Source organism: Pipistrellus kuhlii, unplaced genomic scaffold, assembly GCF_014108245.1.
Source record: "Pipistrellus kuhlii isolate mPipKuh1 unplaced genomic scaffold, mPipKuh1.p scaffold_m20_p_8, whole genome shotgun sequence".
In the NCBI taxonomy this organism is placed as follows: Eukaryota; Metazoa; Chordata; class Mammalia; order Chiroptera; family Vespertilionidae; genus Pipistrellus; species Pipistrellus kuhlii.
In genome coordinates, this window is record NW_023425584.1 from 24,441,110 (window position 1) to 24,457,908 (window position 16,799).

General features: G+C 47.7%; 1 protein-coding gene across 4 annotated transcripts; it reads right to left on the bottom strand.

The window, feature by feature from the left end:
* Nucleotides 1–469: 469 nt before the first annotated feature.
* DELE1 (DAP3 binding cell death enhancer 1) lies at nt 470–15,522 on the bottom strand. Of its 4 annotated transcripts, none has more exons than XM_036423890.2 (13): nt 15,356–15,522; nt 14,435–14,549; nt 14,216–14,339; nt 10,465–10,612; nt 9,397–9,558; nt 9,059–9,147; nt 8,851–8,947; nt 5,381–5,523; nt 4,429–4,587; nt 4,244–4,336; nt 3,400–3,559; nt 2,065–2,298; nt 908–1,052 (listed from the first exon to the last, which is right to left on the bottom strand). In XM_036423890.2, exons 1-12 carry the CDS (start codon nt 15,384–15,386, stop codon nt 2,066–2,068), a joined length of 1,554 nt encoding a protein of 517 aa, XP_036279783.1. In that variant the 5' UTR covers nt 15,387–15,522; the 3' UTR covers nt 908–1,052; nt 2,065. The 4 variants fall into 4 exon arrangements, with proteins under 4 accessions (XP_045432289.1, XP_036279783.1, XP_036279781.1 ...); XM_036423888.2 differs by having other exon boundaries at nt 3,388–3,559; XM_036423889.2 differs by having other exon boundaries at nt 3,394–3,559; nt 15,356–15,521.
* Nucleotides 15,523–16,799: the final 1,277 nt, after the last annotated feature.

Genomic DNA, 16,799 nt, shown 5'->3' on the forward strand with positions numbered 1-16,799 from the left:
GAAAGGCAGCAGGGGCGGGGAGGCAGGGGAGCTGGAGGAAGCTTAGGCTCCAGCAATGACAGGAAAGGGACAGCACTAGAGGCCGGGGAAAGGGTGAGCAGCAGGCAGGGCAATGTGGACCCTCCCCTCAACTCTTCCCACCTTTGAACCGGCCGAGCAGGTGGTCTTTCCCATCTGAACAATCACTAGGGGTTTTGGTCGTTAGTCCCTCCCACACCCGCCTCTCAACCACGTCTATGCTATTGAACTTGGGCTCACATCCAAAAACTAGGGCACAGCTATTCACAAATTCAGTAATTGAAGTCATTAGCGTTGACTCAGAAATCATTTTTTCTAAGTCTCTCTCTTGGAGAAGCTTTTAAGACCCTTTAAATTGTTTAATGGAAACTTTAGAGACGAGAATGGAGCCTAGGCTGTCAGCTCCCCGTGCCCGTCTCCCTGGCTCTCCCCAATACACTCAAGGGCAGAGTGATGAGATAATCCCATATCTGCTTTATTAAGCTCCATGCGCTTCTGGCACACCCTGCACAAACAAAGACCACTCAAAATCCACACTCTCCCGCTCCAAGAGTCCAGGTACTCGATCTCCATTCACTCCCTTACATCCTCAGGATGATAAAAACACTTCCACGTAAAATCCCAGTGTGAGCAGCACAGAGCGCCTTGGACCAGGAGCCAGGAGGTCTGGCACCCCTCCTGGCCTGGTGACTCATGAACCCACGTAAACACATGTGCCTCCTCAGGTCCTGTCCACAGTGCAATGCCCATAGCAGCCCTGCGGAGTAGGAGGGCAGACACCATTGCTCTTGGTCTACAGCAGAGGGACAAGGCGGTGAGTCAAGCTACTCACTGCTTCAAGGTGACGGGGCCATGCACAGTGGCGTGGCTAGAACCTGGGTCTCACACACTCTCCTCCTCCTTGCTGTGCTAGGGCAGGTTCTTAAGGTTCTTTGGGAAGGTGGGTGGATGACTGGCCTCTTCTTTGGGACTCAAGCTGTGGTATCTCTCTGGAGAACCCACAGGCTCCATCTTCAGGGCTGAAGTGAGAAGGTCTGAAAAAAAGTTAAACAGATACAGCAGGCAGTTAGGCAAGAAATTCCCAGCCAGACATTCATGAAACCGCTGGAGAGGAACAAAAGTGAACTGGAACAAAAGCGAACTGATTCAGTGATCCCCGTGGCTTAGCTGTTCACGGAACCACCTCAGGACTTTTTCCACCTCTCTGGATCTGTGTTCCCTTCTATGCAATGTCACAACGCTTTCCTTGAACTGGATTCACTGTTCTTCATGTCTGTGAAACTACAATATAATATGCTAGTCACATTGTTACATGATATATTAAATATACGCTACTAAAATAAAAACCATCAATATGAATACCACCTAGAATCCTCTTGTGAACCACCAGAGGCACACGTATCAGATGCTGGCAAAAAATGATGTAGTCTTGCCCTGGCCGGCGTGGTTTGATGGTTAGAGCACAAGGCGGCACTTGCGTGCGTGTGGCAACTAATCAATGTGTCTTTGTGACATCGATGTTTTTCTTTCTCCCCCCACCCCCTTCCACTCTCTCTAAAAATCAATGGAAAACATATCCTCACCCCTCTTGTGAAGATTAATTAAAAAAAAAAAAAATATATATATATATATATATATATATATATAGTCTAAGCTTGAGGAAACTATGGGGAGGGAGAAGGTAACTGATTTGCTCAAAGACAAAGGCTGAGGTGAGGACCTGGGTCTCTGGAGCATTCAGTACCACTTTTTTATAGGTCACTGAATGAATCATTTGTGTGCACAGATCAGAAATGCCTGTGATTTACCCACTGCTCATCTGTGAGGCTACCTGGGGGGAAAGGATCTTTAGAGATGAGGGAACAGGTTTGGATAATAATTTGGATAATAGTTTATTAGCCATGCACTTGAAATTGCTGGAGAACCTGGCTCCCACCTGAATTTCCACCCTGGAGAGGCACATGACCCCTATTTTTATTGTCATCCAACTTCCTCCCTGCCCTCCCCCCTGCACCAGTGAGAGGTACAGCGACGGCTTGGTCTCACCTTAGCCAAAACCCAGTCTGACGAGACTCCTTTCCAAGGAGTGTGGGGGCACAGCCATGGTGGGGGCCTGGGGGCTGGCTCTGAGATGGCCACTTCTACAGAGGAGGCCGAGGTTCCCTGTGCTCCAGGCATGTGGGAGGTGCGAGGCTCCTGCCAGCAGGGTGTTCAGGCTGCAGAGGGCGGGGCTGGAGAAGGACTTCAACCCTGTGACTGCCAGGTCCTTGGGCCCCAAGCCTGTGAGGAGAGGTGAGAGTAACTTACTCATGCTGTATTCTGGGACTCCTATTTTAGAGCAAGGAATTATTTATTCATTTATTTATTTAATTTTTTAAATTTTATTGATTATGGTATTGGAATACTTTTCTTAAAAAACAACAACTCACAAAACTTTTATTGATTTCAGAGAGGAAGGGAGGGAGAGGGAGAGGGAGGAGGAGAGGGAGAGGAAGAGGGAGGAGAGAGAGAGAGAGAGAGAAATATCAATGATCAGAATCATTGATCGGCTGCCTCCTGCACACCCGCTGGGGATGGAGCCCACAACCCAGGCATGCGCCAGTGACTGGAACTGAGCCTGGGACCCTTCAGTCTGCAGGTGGATGCTCTATCCACTGAGCCAAACCGGCTAGGGCAAGTAAGGAATTCTTAAAGACTTGGTTCTCCCTGGCACTGTTAACCCAGCCCGAGTGACTCCTGGGTGAGCAGGGCTCTCGGAGTCCTCACAGGGTAATGCAGGGCATCAAGGCAGCCTCAGGATGTCGTCTCTCCTAGAAAATCACCAGGGCAGCTGCCATTTATTTAATACCTACTGTGTGCCAGCCTTGCTAGGCCCTTTATGGTCATCTCATTTAACCCTTACAACTACCGGGTGGGTCAAGTACTACTAGTACCCTCATAGTCAAAGGTGAAGAAGCTGAGGCTTGCTGAGACCAGTTTGGCTCAGTGGATAGAGTGTCAGTCTGTGGACTCAAGGGTCCCGGGTTCAATTCCGGTCAAGGGCATGTACCTTGGTTGCGGGCACATCCCCGGAAGGGGGTGTGTAGGAGGCGGCTGATGAATGTTTCTCTCTCATCGATGTTTCTGACTCTCTATCCCTCTCCCTTCCTCTCTATAAAAAATTAATAAAATATATTAAAAAAAAAAAAAAAAAGAAGCTGAGGCTCGAGGACATGGAGCCCAAGTTCAGTGACAGCATAGGGGTCAAAACAGGTTTGTCTGACTCAAAAAGCTGTGCTCTTACCTATCCACTGGGGCAGGAAATAGCAAGGAGATCAACAGCTATTGCCACCCTTTCCTCTGACGGGGAGGGGCCCTGTGGGCTCTGACCTGCACCTGCACCTGCTGCCTCCATGGACAAGAGGGTCTGCAGCCTCTCCCGGGCGGGCTCATTCCCCGCAGCCGCTGACTGCTGGTAACATCGCACAGCCTGTCCCAGACTCCTCTGCACGCCAAGGCCCTTCTCATAGCAAATCCCCAAGTGGTACCTGCTCTGTGAGTCCTACAAGAGAAAACCGACAGACCACAGATACACACTGCTTGCTTTCATCCATGAAATAAATGCTCTGTGAAACAAACTCTAGGCCATGCTGCCTGGGTGCTAATGCCCCCAGTTCAAAGACACCAGACATCCCCCAGCAACAGCTCTGGGCCTTCATTTCACGTGTCTTCTGGGTCCCCTGGATTACAACACGTGTAACGTCGCACCTGTATGTACAACTTACAACATGCTTTCACACATGTTATCTTAGTCAGATTTTGATCCTCACGACAACCCTGTGAACTAGGAGGCTGGCAGGCATTACTGTCCCAATTTTAAGAAATGAGGGAACAGGTTTGGATAATAAATGACCAGCTCAGTAGTCTACTGGTTAATATGTAACACCTGGCTCTGCAGGGGGGAAGGAGGGGAAGCACCCTGTACTGACGCATTCGCAATTTTCATGGTGCCAATACTCCAACCATCATTGATTTTTACATATAACAGCTCTCACAGGCTGGTTTGAGCCAGCTCCAGCACACCCTGGGACTTTCGCAGGTCACACATAAATCAACAAGAGTTTGAAGCTGGCCCAATTCTCCTATCAAAAAGTCCTCTAAACAGAATAGAACTCAGTACCAGTTCCAAAGTCCTTTCCTTTATCAGAGTGGGTCCCCAACATGCCTGGATATTGAGATCTCATACCCCATTGTTGGCAGCAAGCCAAAGGTATTTCACAGCTCTCTGCTCGTCCAAGTATGGTTCCTTGGTGAAAAGCACCCCGAGGAAAGCTTGGGCCTGTGGTCAAGAAGGAAGGAAAACCTATTTTGGTTGCTGCCAGGCTCCACCCACCCCAGGTGCCCAGGAGAGACCCCACCCATAGCTCCCACCTCTCTCAAGCCTGAGTCTGCAGCCTGCTTCAGCATGGACACTGCCCTCTGCCGCTCAGGGGCCCACGAGGAGGCTGAGCCTTGTAGCAGGCACCTGGCATAGCGGTACTGAGCCAGGCTGTGGCCCTGGCTGGCAGCCAGCTGGTAACAAAGCACCGCCTGGGGCAAAGGAAAAACACCATCACTGCAAGTAGCTTTTTCTTTGATTGAAAATTCTAAATGTTATTTTAATTAAATAATACATCATGATTACGGATTAGTCAGAAAATGCAGATAAGCCAAAAAAAAATTTAAATACAGATGAAACGAAGAATAGAAACATACAATCACAAGAAATCCTCCCTCCTAAGGATCATTCTGTTAACGCTTCAGTGTACAGCTTTGCAAATCTCTTCATATACATGCTTATATGTGTACACACATATACTACATATATTTACACACATAATATGTGTGTATAGGGAGGGAGCTAGAGAATGACATTCACTATTTTGTGACCTATTTTTTCATATAACAATACACCATGAATGTCTTTCTCAGCCAATAAATATAGATCTAGCACATTATTTTTAAGGTCCACAGAGATGTTATTAACCAGTTCTCCACTGAGGAAACTTCAGGTTGCTTCCCTTTTCTTTGCTATCATATACAATTTTAAGAAATTCACTCTTGCATATAACATCTTTCTGTACTTATCTTGCTGTTTTAGAATTAATTAACCCACTCACCAAAGTAAGACCCTAGGCCCTGAGGGTGTGGCTGCAAAGAAGAAAGACCACGGCCTGACCTACCTGAGTTTGGAGTCTAACTTCCTAGAAGTCAGAGCTTTTAAAAAACGTTTCCCGCACAGGTGGGAGAGCCTGGACTTTCCCCGCCCTGCCCACTGCTCCTTCCTGGAGGTCACTCTGGGCCTGTGGCGCAGGGGGTGGGTCTGGGGAGAGGAGGTTGGTACCTTGCCAAGGTCCTTGGAGGTGCCTCTGCCATACTCATGACACAAGCCCTCGTTGTACTGTGCTTTGCTGTAGCCACGCTCTGCTGCTTTCTGAAAGTAGGAAAAGGCGGCCGTGTGGTTCCCATTCCTCACGTTCTCTGTCCCTGTAAGAAAGCACAGGGTGTAATCACTCACTGCTTCCCCTGGGAGCTTCCCCACAGCCTCGGCCAGGTACCCACAAGCTCCTTCCTTTCTTTTTGGTGCTGGGCATTTGCATATATTTCCCTTCTCCAAATATTTCACTGGTTTGCCATACACCTCAGTGGGTTCTGCCCTCCTCTACACTATTCTCCTCTTGGCAATAGGATGCAGAGTTCCCTTTGGGACTAGCCCTCCCCCCAGTGCTGTCCATCATCGTGTCTCCTCTCTTCCCAACCAATGAGAATCTCCCTCAGAAATCTGATTCTTCATCTCTTTGTGACCAGAGAGAAAGAGCTTTTGCAGTTCGTTCTGAGGACAGCACTTTGAAGTCACTGTAGGTACTGGCCCCTGGGTCTACGGCTTCCCTGGCTCCTGTCCGTTCTGAGGCTCAGCAGGTCAGCAGGTCTCAACAGACTCCTGCTGTGTTTAAGTTAGCCAGAGCGAGTTTAGGCTGTTTGTAACCAACAAGCTCACACAGCTGATACTGCTAATGTTGCTTTATGAGGACACTGTGAGAGATTAATATAAAAGAGCAAAGACCTGAACTCAGGTGTGTCCAAAGCCCAGGTTCTTTTATCCTCCAAATAAAAAGGAAAACAGGAGAGGGGCTGGGCACAACCCATCTCAAGTCCAAGCCTTTGCTCAACTGTTTCTCCTGCCTGGAATATCTTTTTCTGCCTCCACCATCTGGCCTTCGCATCCTGTTTCTGCTCTAGAACCTGCAGACCACACTCAGGCTTGAAACACTTCTTTGGCACTTACTTAATATACAAGCCTTTTTCTCTGAACTAAACTGTTTCAAGAATATAAGCCCTGTCTCCTCAATTAGACTAAAATCCTGGAGGCAGATGCAGAAAAAGAATGCAAAAGAAATAACTTTGCACAGGGTGAAAGCTCTATACAAATGCAAAATATGATTATGGCTTATGCTCCTTTTGTGTTCTGTCACAGCGCTTAGCACTTGCTGAATAAATGAATATATGAATGAAGGAATGGGCAAGAAAATTCTCAGAAGAGACTGTCTGCCCATCAAAATCACAAAAAGCTAATGAGGCAGAAGCCAGGCTGCATTCAGCCGGCAGTGAACTGAAGTCGCCTCCCTGCTGCCTGGAAACTCTCCCACCAGGACTGAGTCCTCTTGTCCTTGAGAAGGCTCAGAGGACAAAGGACCCCACCCTGTCCCCATTCCCCTCACTGGCTCTACCAACATACCCTGATCCATCTTCCTTTCTCAGTCTCCTCTGCCTGTAACCTAGACTAAGCCATCATCGCATTTTGCTTAGTCATCAGCAACAGTTCAACTCAGTCTCCTGCTCCCTCTCTGGCATCCCCACATCTGTCTACATAACTGCCAGAGAGATCTTCAAAAAGTAAATCAGATCATGTGACTGCCCCTCTTCCTGCTCCAGTGTAAAACCCTCTAATGGCTTCCTGTCTTAGCAAATCCACACTGTACCATGTCTCAGAAAAGCTTACTTGATCCAGCCCCTGCTTGCTTCTCTTGACTTCATTCTCCCCATGATCTCTAAGCTCTAGACGAGTGGTTCTTAAGCTTTCTAATGCCGTGACCCTTTAATACAGTTCTTCATGTTGTGATGACCCCCAACCATAAAATTATTTTCACTGTACTTCATAACTATAATCTTGCTACTGTTATGGATCATAATATAAATATCTGTGTTTTCTGATAGTCATAGGCTCTACAGCAGCGATTCTCAACCTGACCCACAGGCAATGGGGAGAATGAAGTCAAGAGAAGCAAGTAGGGGCCAGATCAAGTGAGCTTTTTCTGAGCCATTGTACAGTGTGGGTTTGCTAAGATAGGAAACCATGACCCACAGGTTGAGAAACGCTAGCAGAGTTGCCTAAGACCATCAGAAAACACAGATATTTACATTATGATTCATAACAGTAGCAAAATTACAGTTATGAAGTAGCAACGAAAATAATTTTATGGTTGGGGGTCACTACAACATGAGAAACCGTATTAAAGGTTTGTGGCATTAGAAAGGTTGAGAACCACTGCTCTAGACACACTTACCTTTCTTTTGTTCCTCCAAAAGCAAAATCAGTCCTGCCTCAGGACCTTTGCACTTGTTGTTGCTTCTACTTGAAAAGCTGTTTCTCCAGATGGAAACAAGACTGGCTTGTTTTTGTTTATCAGGTCTCAGCTCAAGGATCTTCCCATCAGTAAGGCCTTCTACTGTAAATCAAACATTTCTTGCCCAAATCCCCCTGTTTAATTTTGGCCATAACATTTATCACTATCTGAATTCTCTTTAACTGTTTGCCAATGTATTGTCTTTCTCTCCTTCAACTCACGTTAATTCCAGGAGAGTAAAGATTTTGATTGTCAAACACTAAATCCCCAACACCTAAAACAAGGCTGAGGAAGGTCAACGCTCCATAAATTTGTTCTGAGAGAATCCCAGCCTCACACTCACCTGCCTACTAGACTCCAACAGATGCTGCTTGGGAGTCTGGGTCTCCATATTAGAAGGCCTGAAACTTAAGCCAAGTCACTGTGGAAACCAGGACACATGGTGAAGGGGCCTCTGCAGTCTCCAGATGTGGGTAAGAAGTTCTTATTCATGCACCTGAGGGCCTGCTCCAAACTCAGGAGCCTGTTCTTGCCTACATGTGGCAGAGCATGCAAGGTGTTCTCCAAAATTTACTTCCTGCTTCTTAATAGTAGGCATATGGTCATTCAGCTGAAGACCACATTTCCCACGCTGCTCTGTGATGAGGGTGGCCATAAGCCTACATTCTGGGCATTGATTTGTGCAACTTCTCAGTCATGTTCTTAAAGGGAAGGAGTGGCCCTTTTGATTTCCCATCTATAGGGGTGTCGAACTCAATCAGAGAAGGGGCCAAAATCTAAAATCCAGCCTAAATCGCGGGCCGAATGGTTTACTGAACAGTCATAAACTGTCATTGTGATGGAAACGCAGCGGAGTGCAGTGATGACAGCGCGGTGCGGGCCACATTGCAAGGCCTGGCGGGACAGATTTGGCCCGCGGGCCTTGTGTTTGACACATGTGGCTAGAATATGGCAGGATTTAGAATAGCCAACTAAGACCTCAAGATAGGAGCCAGTTTGAAGAATGGCAAACACGTCTGAATGAGAATGGGTCCCTGTTACCACAGTGCTCCCAGGCCAGATTTGGTTTACCTGGGGGAAAAGAAACTGTCTCTGGTTTAAACCAATCCCTACTGTGCTCTATTTGACCTTCTCCATACCCTTTCCATTTTCCCATCTGCCTGCCTTGAGGGAGGGTCCACCTAGTTACCTAGAAAGTTGAAAGCGATGGAAACAGTGAGCTGGAAGAGTTGCTGAATGGAAGTCACAGCCTCCTCGAGGGAAAGTGTTTTTGATTTATCTTGTTCCTGGGAAGAAATACAAAGAGACTCGTCACTTGGGGGGAGGGGGTGTTACTGGGATTGCCACCTGCCCAGGGCAATGTTAGAAAGATCCAGGTGGCCAAATCTGGACAATACCTGCTTTTCACCAGTGAGCTGAGGCTGGGCTGGTTTTGCCTGGGAGCTGAAGCTGCTGCTGGCATGCAGGAAGCCGACATCACTGGGATCTGCACGGGAAAAGGCCAACAACCAGCCAGGGCAAAGAAGAAAGTAATTTCTCCTTTTCTCCCACTTTCCCAGTCTCCCAGCCCCTCCAGCCAGCACCACTGCCAGGAGCCACAATAACCATGAGCTACCTCAGCAAGCCTGGGGCCTCACAGGAATGAAAAGTCCCTTACAACAAGAAATGTTCACCAGTCCAACTTCCCACCCTGCCACTGCCTTCTGCTGATTCTAGGAGGTAGGGACATACATACCTTCCTCAGGGGGCTCCCGAAGATCAGCTGCTCTCAAGGATCTGTGTGAGGAGGGGCTCTCGGGCTGAGTGGAGGGCTCTTCCTGGCCCAGCCTGGGTTCCCTGAGGCCAGTGTGCCTGGGAGCTGGGCTGTCAGGGCTGGGGAGAATGTGCCTCCGCAACGCTGGAAGAGCCGGCGACAGCAGTCACATCAGGAGGGGATCAGTACAGAGAGCTCGGGGAAATTTGGGGGAACCAAAGGAAGAACCTGGAGACTCCTGTGACACCTCCTTCACAGACCTCCTCCTCCATTTCCCTTGCTGGCTTCCACTGCATGGATTTAGAGGGACCCACATTTACGCTGACCTCCTGCCTGATGCATAAGTCACTCTTCTGCTTTAATCTTCCAGTGGCAAGGAGGCATCTACTCTATTTGTTCACTGCTGAAGCCCCAGCACCCAACACTGCGTTTGAGGATAATACCGATAATGATGGTATCATAACAATAAGGGCAAGAATTTAAACTAATACTTACTGAGCACTTCCTGTGTGTCAGGCACATATGTCCTTATATTAATTCATTTGGTCCTCCCAAGAAACTTATTATTTCCTCCTTTTACAGATGAAGAAACTGAGGCATAGGAAAATTTAAAATGACTCGTCTAGGGAACCAAGACTAGTATACAGCAGCTATGGGGCTTGAACCCCAATAGTCTGACTCCAAAGCCTTAACCAATTGGCTTTATTACCTCTATACCCTGGTACATAATAGCTACTCAATAAAGATACATTTATTAAGAAATGATTGAGCAGAGAATGAGCTAACTGGCTCAGAGATAGACAGGAAGCCACACCCAGGATCTACAGTACACGGCACCCCAGTGGGGCTCCCTCCATGGGAGGACATTGGAGGGTAGGTGTGGCCCACGACCTGGGTGGATGGAACTTCCTCACATTCTCCTTCCTCTGACTTCAGATAGGAAAGGCAAGGAGCTGCTGATGGCTCTTTTCCTGAGGTGTGTCCAGAGATGCTTCCTGGCCCAGCGAAACGCCCAGCCCAGCCCTCCTGTCCCCCGGACTGAGAACTCACAGGAGCACGGATGCCACAGGGGAGATGAGAGGAAACAGTCCAGGGGACTGCGCCAAGAGCCGTGCTCCGCTCGCCACGGTCCTGCTGGCAGCGATGCCTGGAAGTGGATCTGCCTTGCCAGCTGCAGGGCCAGCACAGCCAGAGTGCCCTGGGAAAGACAGCCCATTAGGGACACAGCTGTCACCAGTCAGTCCGTACAGTCCTAGCCTGCAGCTCAAACATCACTTCCAGAAGCCTTTCCTGACTCCTGGTGAGGGCAGCTCCTCCACTCCATCCTCTCTCAGCACCCAACTTCCCCTCTGAAACCCTGATCATACTGGTGCCTAAGCAATCATCTCTACAATTATTCCACTAAGGTCTGACTCTCCTGCTAGTTTTAAAGCACCATGAGGGCAGCAGGAATCATGTCTGTTTTCCTCACCAGTGGAGCCTGACACCTCGTAGGGTGCTAAGATATACATGCTGAGTAAATGCCAGTTACTGAGTAAATAGTCTAACCAGGCAAAAAGACAATGTGGCAAGTTGGGGCTCTGTACAAATGCAGGAACAGGTCAGCGTTCCCACCAGGCTCACTCTCCTTCTCTAACCTGGCACAACTCTTCCCTTCCCTTCGCCCTGACCAAGCCTCCCCATCACACACATCTTCACAGGTGCGGGCTTGGTAAAAGTGTCTCATCTTCAACGGGTCTGCAGAAAACCTCAGCAAGCTCCTACCCAGTGCTGCTTGGTTTTCCCTCCCCCTTCCTATATATTGAAAAGGACACCCGAATACTCATTATGCAACAGGAACTGGGTACAATGACAAGACAGACACAGTCTGCTCCAGCGGAGTTTATCATATTCATTGATAGAGAAAGACAAAAACCTAAATACACAACAAAGGAAGAACTACAAGTTATGCTAAAGGAAACAAATCAGCCAAAACCGGTTTGGCTCGGAGGATAGAACGTCGGCCTGTGGACTGAAAGGTCCCAGGTTCGATTCCGGTCAAGGGCATTTACCCTGGCCGAAACCGGTTTGGCTCAATGGATAGAGCGTTGGCTTGGGGACTGAAGGGTCCTGGGTTCGGTTACGGTCAAGGGCATGTACTTTGGTTGCGGGCATATTCCCAGTAGGGGGTGTGCAAGAGGCAACTGATCGATGACTCTCTCTCATCGATGTTTCTAGCTCTCTATCCTTCTCCCTTCCTCTCTGTACAAAATCAATAAAATATATTTTAAAAAAAAAGGGGGGGGGCATTTACCCTGGTTGGATGCAGGCACATTCCTGGTAGGGGTGTGGAAGAGGCAGCTGATTGATGATTCTCTCTCATCGATGTTTCTAACTCTCTATCCCTCTCTCTTCCTCTCTGTAAAAAAATCAATAAAATATATATATAATTTTTTTTAAAAAAAGGAAACAAATCAGGGTTTACAGAGTGTAAGAGGGAGGCCTGACAAGGTAAGTAATCAGGGAAACACTCTCTATTGAGGTGACGTGTGAGCTGAGGCCAGAAAGAAGAGAAGGTGCTGGCATTGTCAATAACAGGGCTATGTACCCAGGCTCTGAGGACAGCTTGTGCTCAGGCCCTTTCACACGGGCAGCAGTGACAGAGCAGAGGGATGGCATCAGGACACCTGGGATCCAGGTCCAGTTTCCAAAAGATTCTCTGGGGGATTACCCTAGGGCTTGGATCTTTGGCAAAAATGGGAAACTGCTTGCCCTGGCCGGTGTGGCTCCCCTGGTTGAGCGTCCTATGCACAAAAAGGTTGCCAGTTTGATTCCCAGTCTGTGTGTGTACCAGAGGCAACCAATCGATGTTGCTCTCACATTGATGTTTCTCTTTCTTCCTCTCACTTTCTCTCTCTCAAAAAAAACAAAAAAACCAATAAAATATATTTTGTTTTAAAGGGAAAATGTTCCACTCTCCAAAGTGTGTTATGCCTCTAGTCCACAGCTTCCCAGACAGAAGTGCCCCTGTCATGGGAGACACTCCAGGCTCAGCTCTGCTGATGACACCCACTTACAGATGAGACAACTGAGGCTCAGAGAGATGAAGTCATTTGCCCAAAATATACAGCATAGAAGTGATAGGGATGAGATGTGACAGACACAAAGAATGATGTGTGTGCCAACTTCATTCAAAATACCTTATAAGAACAACCTGGAAGGCAAAGATTCTGCCCTACTAGATTGAGAATCTGACTTTATAGATCAAGTTCAACAAATATTTATTCAGCAGCTGTTATGGGCCAGGATCTGTACTAGATGCTTTTACAAGCCATACTAGGTGCAGGTACCAAGCTATGGAGCATGGTAGATAAGAGTAAGAACTCCAGAGTAAAATCTGGCTCCTCTACTTAATAGTTGTGTGACCTTAAGCATGTTACCTGACGTTTCAGAGCCTAAGGTTCCTCACCTATAAAATGGAGATATCTCCCTTGCAAAACTTTTGTAAGGATTAAACAAGATAAGGCACATATAATACTTTACATTAATAAATAAAATATTAGCTGTTTAGCATTATTTATTGTAAGCTCCATGAAGGCAAAAATCTTATCTGTCTTGTTCTCCACTATTTCTCTAGTGCCTACCAAAAATGCCTGGCTCAGAGGACTTAAACAACAATTTACTGAATAAAAGGAGGAATAAATACATGGAGGGCAGGGGATGGGAAGCATGGCTCTACTAAGTGTACCAGTTAATAATGCAGATTTTTTTCCCAATAGATGGAGATACACATATGTTGATATATATGTAATTTTATATGTATGTTATTTTGTTGTATTAACAGCAAGCTTCAAAACTTCATATGTCAAATTTGCTAAAGGTGTTAACATCAGATATTTTTACACTTAAAAATGTCAAATTTTGTGCAAAAAAAAAAAAAAAAAGAGCATTTGCGGGAAGTTTTAATTCATTACTTTATTTTGAAGAAGTTATCGTATCTTATGGTGATACAATATCGTGAAATGACCAGAATGTGCCAAAAGACACGGCAAAGTAATTTTGCTTTATGATAATGCACCATCACACACTTCAAAGCCAGTTAAAGACACGTTAAAAGATCTTGCCTGGGCCCTGTTTTGGCTCAGTGGATAAAGCGTCAGCCTGCGAACTGAAAGGTTCAATTCTGGTCAAGGGAATGTACCTTGGTTTCAGGCACATCCCCAGTGGGGGGTGTGCAGGAGGCAACTGATCGATGTTTCTCTCTCATCAATGTTTCTAGCTCTCTATCCCTCTCCCTTCCTCTCTATTAAAAAAAAAAGTCAATAAAATATATTAAAAAATAAAGAAAGCAAGATCTTGCCTGGGAAGTATTAACCCACCCACTGTATTTATCAGACCTTGCTCCTTCAGATTACTACCTGTACTGATCGATGGCACACGCACTTTGAATATCACTCCAAAACATACAAAGAAGTGGAAAATTAGGTCTCTGAATGGTTTGCCTCAAAACAAGAAAAGTTCTATTGGGATGATATCCACAAATTACCTGAAAGATGGAGGAAGTGTGTAGCTAGTGATGGACATTACTTTGAATAAAGCACTTTTGATGTTTCTCTTGAAATTATGTTTTCTTTTATTACAAAATTTGCCATTATTAACCGGGACACCTAGTATATCCCTAAATATGCTCCAATGTCACAAAATTACTCAAAATTTGAGTGTGGACACAATGATGCCCTAGCTCTTGTTTCTAGACTATACGTCCATGCAGGATCATTCCCACCCACACTGAAAGTTAAGGACAGGACTGAGGAAGCCTTACCCACGATACCGCATCCCACAAGGTGTTTGGGGAGACACGGCTAGACATCCACTGGAAGGCATCCTTCCATCCATGGGACCGTGGGCCCCTGCTTGTGCCTGGACCTGGGCCATGGGGGTCTGACCTAGATGATGTAATGGAGGCCATTAAGTTCTGTCCCAGGTAAGAGGGAGAGGGGGGCCAGGAGAGGAAACAGGTGAGGGGATGGCAGTATCTCACCTGTCAAAGCTTGGCACTGAGACCAGTAGATTTGAGGAGGTAGCTTGAGACCCATCTGGGCTGGTGGGCTTGGGGGTCACCCCTCGGAAGCCAGGTCCAAGCAGACGGGGAAGAGCTGTGCAGAGCAACAAAAATCAGTCACCTCCATATAAACAGACTTGAGGCAACGGCAGGCCCACCAATCTTCCCTTTGATACTTGGAACCCCAACCCAGGAACCCAGGGATCTCTGGCATCTGACTCTGCAAAAGTTCTTAAAGGATACATGTGGGAATTTTTTGCCTAATACAGATTCTAGGGTGCCACCCCAGAAGCAATAAGCCAGATTGTTACGGTGGGGCATCTATATTTTGATGCTCCTGGCGATTCTGATGCCCTCCTAGGGTTGACAACCACGGTTCTAAAAATGACCAGGCATTCATACACAAATTGAACTCTAGCTCCAAGTTTGGAGTAGTTTCTAAATCTTGCCTCTTCTCATTGGCTCTGCCTACTCCACTGGCCTCTACACCTTTTATTGACTCCACCCACCATCGTTATTTGGCTCCTCCCCCTTGAGCAGCCACACCCATCTCCTTGGCTCTAAGCTCCACCCTCTTCCCCATCAGCTCTATCAACACCTCAAATTTCAACCCCCATCTCTTCGCTGGGGGTGTGCAGGAAGCAGCTGATCGATGTTTCTCTTTCATCAATGTTTTTAACTCTCTATCCCTCTCTCTTCCTCTCCATAAAAAAAAAAAAAAGTCAATACAATATATTTTTTTTAAAAAGAAAGCTCTTGCTAGGGAAGCCCCGCCCCTCCAGCCCCGCCTTCCCCCGCTCTAGTCCGGTTCTCTGCAGCTTCGGCTCGGCCCTCCCTCCTGCCCCTCCTCCAATTCCGGGTCTCCGCTGCCGCGGGACGCGCAGCTTCCACGCCCCTCACTTCTGCTTCGGAGTCCCGGGAGGCGCCACATGTCGTCGCCAACACCAGAGGCTCGCGGCCCAAAAAAGCGAGGCCAAACCGCGGGACAGCGGCTACCACGGCCGCTGCAGCGCCCTCCGGGCGGCGGAACCCGAGGAAGCTCCCAGCCAGCCAATGAGAAAGGGGCCTCGCCGGAAGGACGGTGCTCGGCAAGCGGAAGTGGGGTGTGGGCGGGCTTTGGGTAGCGGGAGGTGAAGTGCGGCAAGGGCGCAGCACGTGGGCTGTGCTGGCACGAGCCCGGGGAGCATGCGGAGGCGGGGTGCTCGCCGCTGGCCGAGCTGAGCCGCCCGAGAAGCGGGACTAGAGCGGCTTCAGTGGCGGCGCAAGAACATCTTGCAGACGCCCTAAAGATGCGAAAGGGGAATAGCCTTCCTCAGGCCATGATGCTGGAAGGGGTGGGAGTGAAGAGGACCATTGGGCGGAGGAGTGGGAAGCCCGCAGTCCATGCTTCCCGTCCAAGGCCCTTAGCCTGGAGAGGTGGGCCCGGCCGATGGCCGTAGGCAATGAAGTCCTGCACAAGCAGGCTCTGATTCCGGGGTTCCAGCGCCTGCTCGGCTTTTGTTTTCACCTTGTAGCCTCTGGCCAACCCCCTCCACTGTCTGGGCACCAGCCTTTGTAATAGAGGGTCAGAAATAGTGATCTGGTTCTAACTGGTTTAACAGGAACAACTTGAATTGCTGTTTTTAAAATACCCAAGAGAGCCCTAGCGGTTTGGCTTAGCGGATAGAGCATGGGTCTGGACTAAAGGGTCCGGGGTTTGATTCTGGTCAAAGGCACAAGCCCAGGTTGCGGGCTCCATCCCCAGTAGGGGGCGTGCAAGAGGCAGCCAATCCATGATTCTCATCATTGATGTTTCTATCTCTTCTCTCCCTTCCTCTCTGAAATCAATAAGAATATATTTTTTATGATGAACAACATAGACTGATGAACAAGAACAGACCCAGAGACAAGGAGGCATGGATCAGACTCGGACCTCAGAGGGAGTGTAGAGGAGGGTGGGGATAAAGGGGATGATCAACCAAAGGATTTGTGCGCAAGCTTATGAGCCTAACCTGTGGTCAGGGACAACAGGGGGGTGGAGGTATATGTGGGGAGAGGTGGGGGATGGGAATGGGGGGAATAAGGACAAATATGTGATACTTTAATAAAGAAAATTTTTAAAATTAAAGATTATAGAATGAAATATTTTAAATAAAAAATATATTAAAAAAACAACCTGAGAACCCACTGCCCCGCTACACCTGTTGTTAATCAGAGCCCTCATCTTCAGACCCAGCCAATGCCAATGATGGGAAAAGCATGGTTCTCTTCTACTGCACTTTAATCCATTAAAATAAAGGAGCTCACATTCAAATATAAGGTGTGTTGATTTCCTCCTCCTTTTCCCCAAGTACCTGACTTCTAG

What these genes read in the sequence shown, in the direction of transcription:
- DELE1 (XM_036423888.2), bottom strand. Translation starts at nt 15,386, where the DNA reads ATGTGGCGCCTCCCGGGACTCCGAAGCAGAA. An exon ending in TGTGGGATGCGGTATCGTGG is followed by an intron (nt 10,613 to 14,215) that starts GTAAGGCTTCCT and finishes TGTCTTTCCCAG; the next exon opens with GGCACTCTGGCTGTGCTGGC. An exon ending in GGCTTGCTGCCAACAATGGG is followed by an intron (nt 3,560 to 4,243) that starts GTATGAGATCTC and finishes TTTCTCTTGTAG; the next exon opens with GACTCACAGAGCAGGTACCA.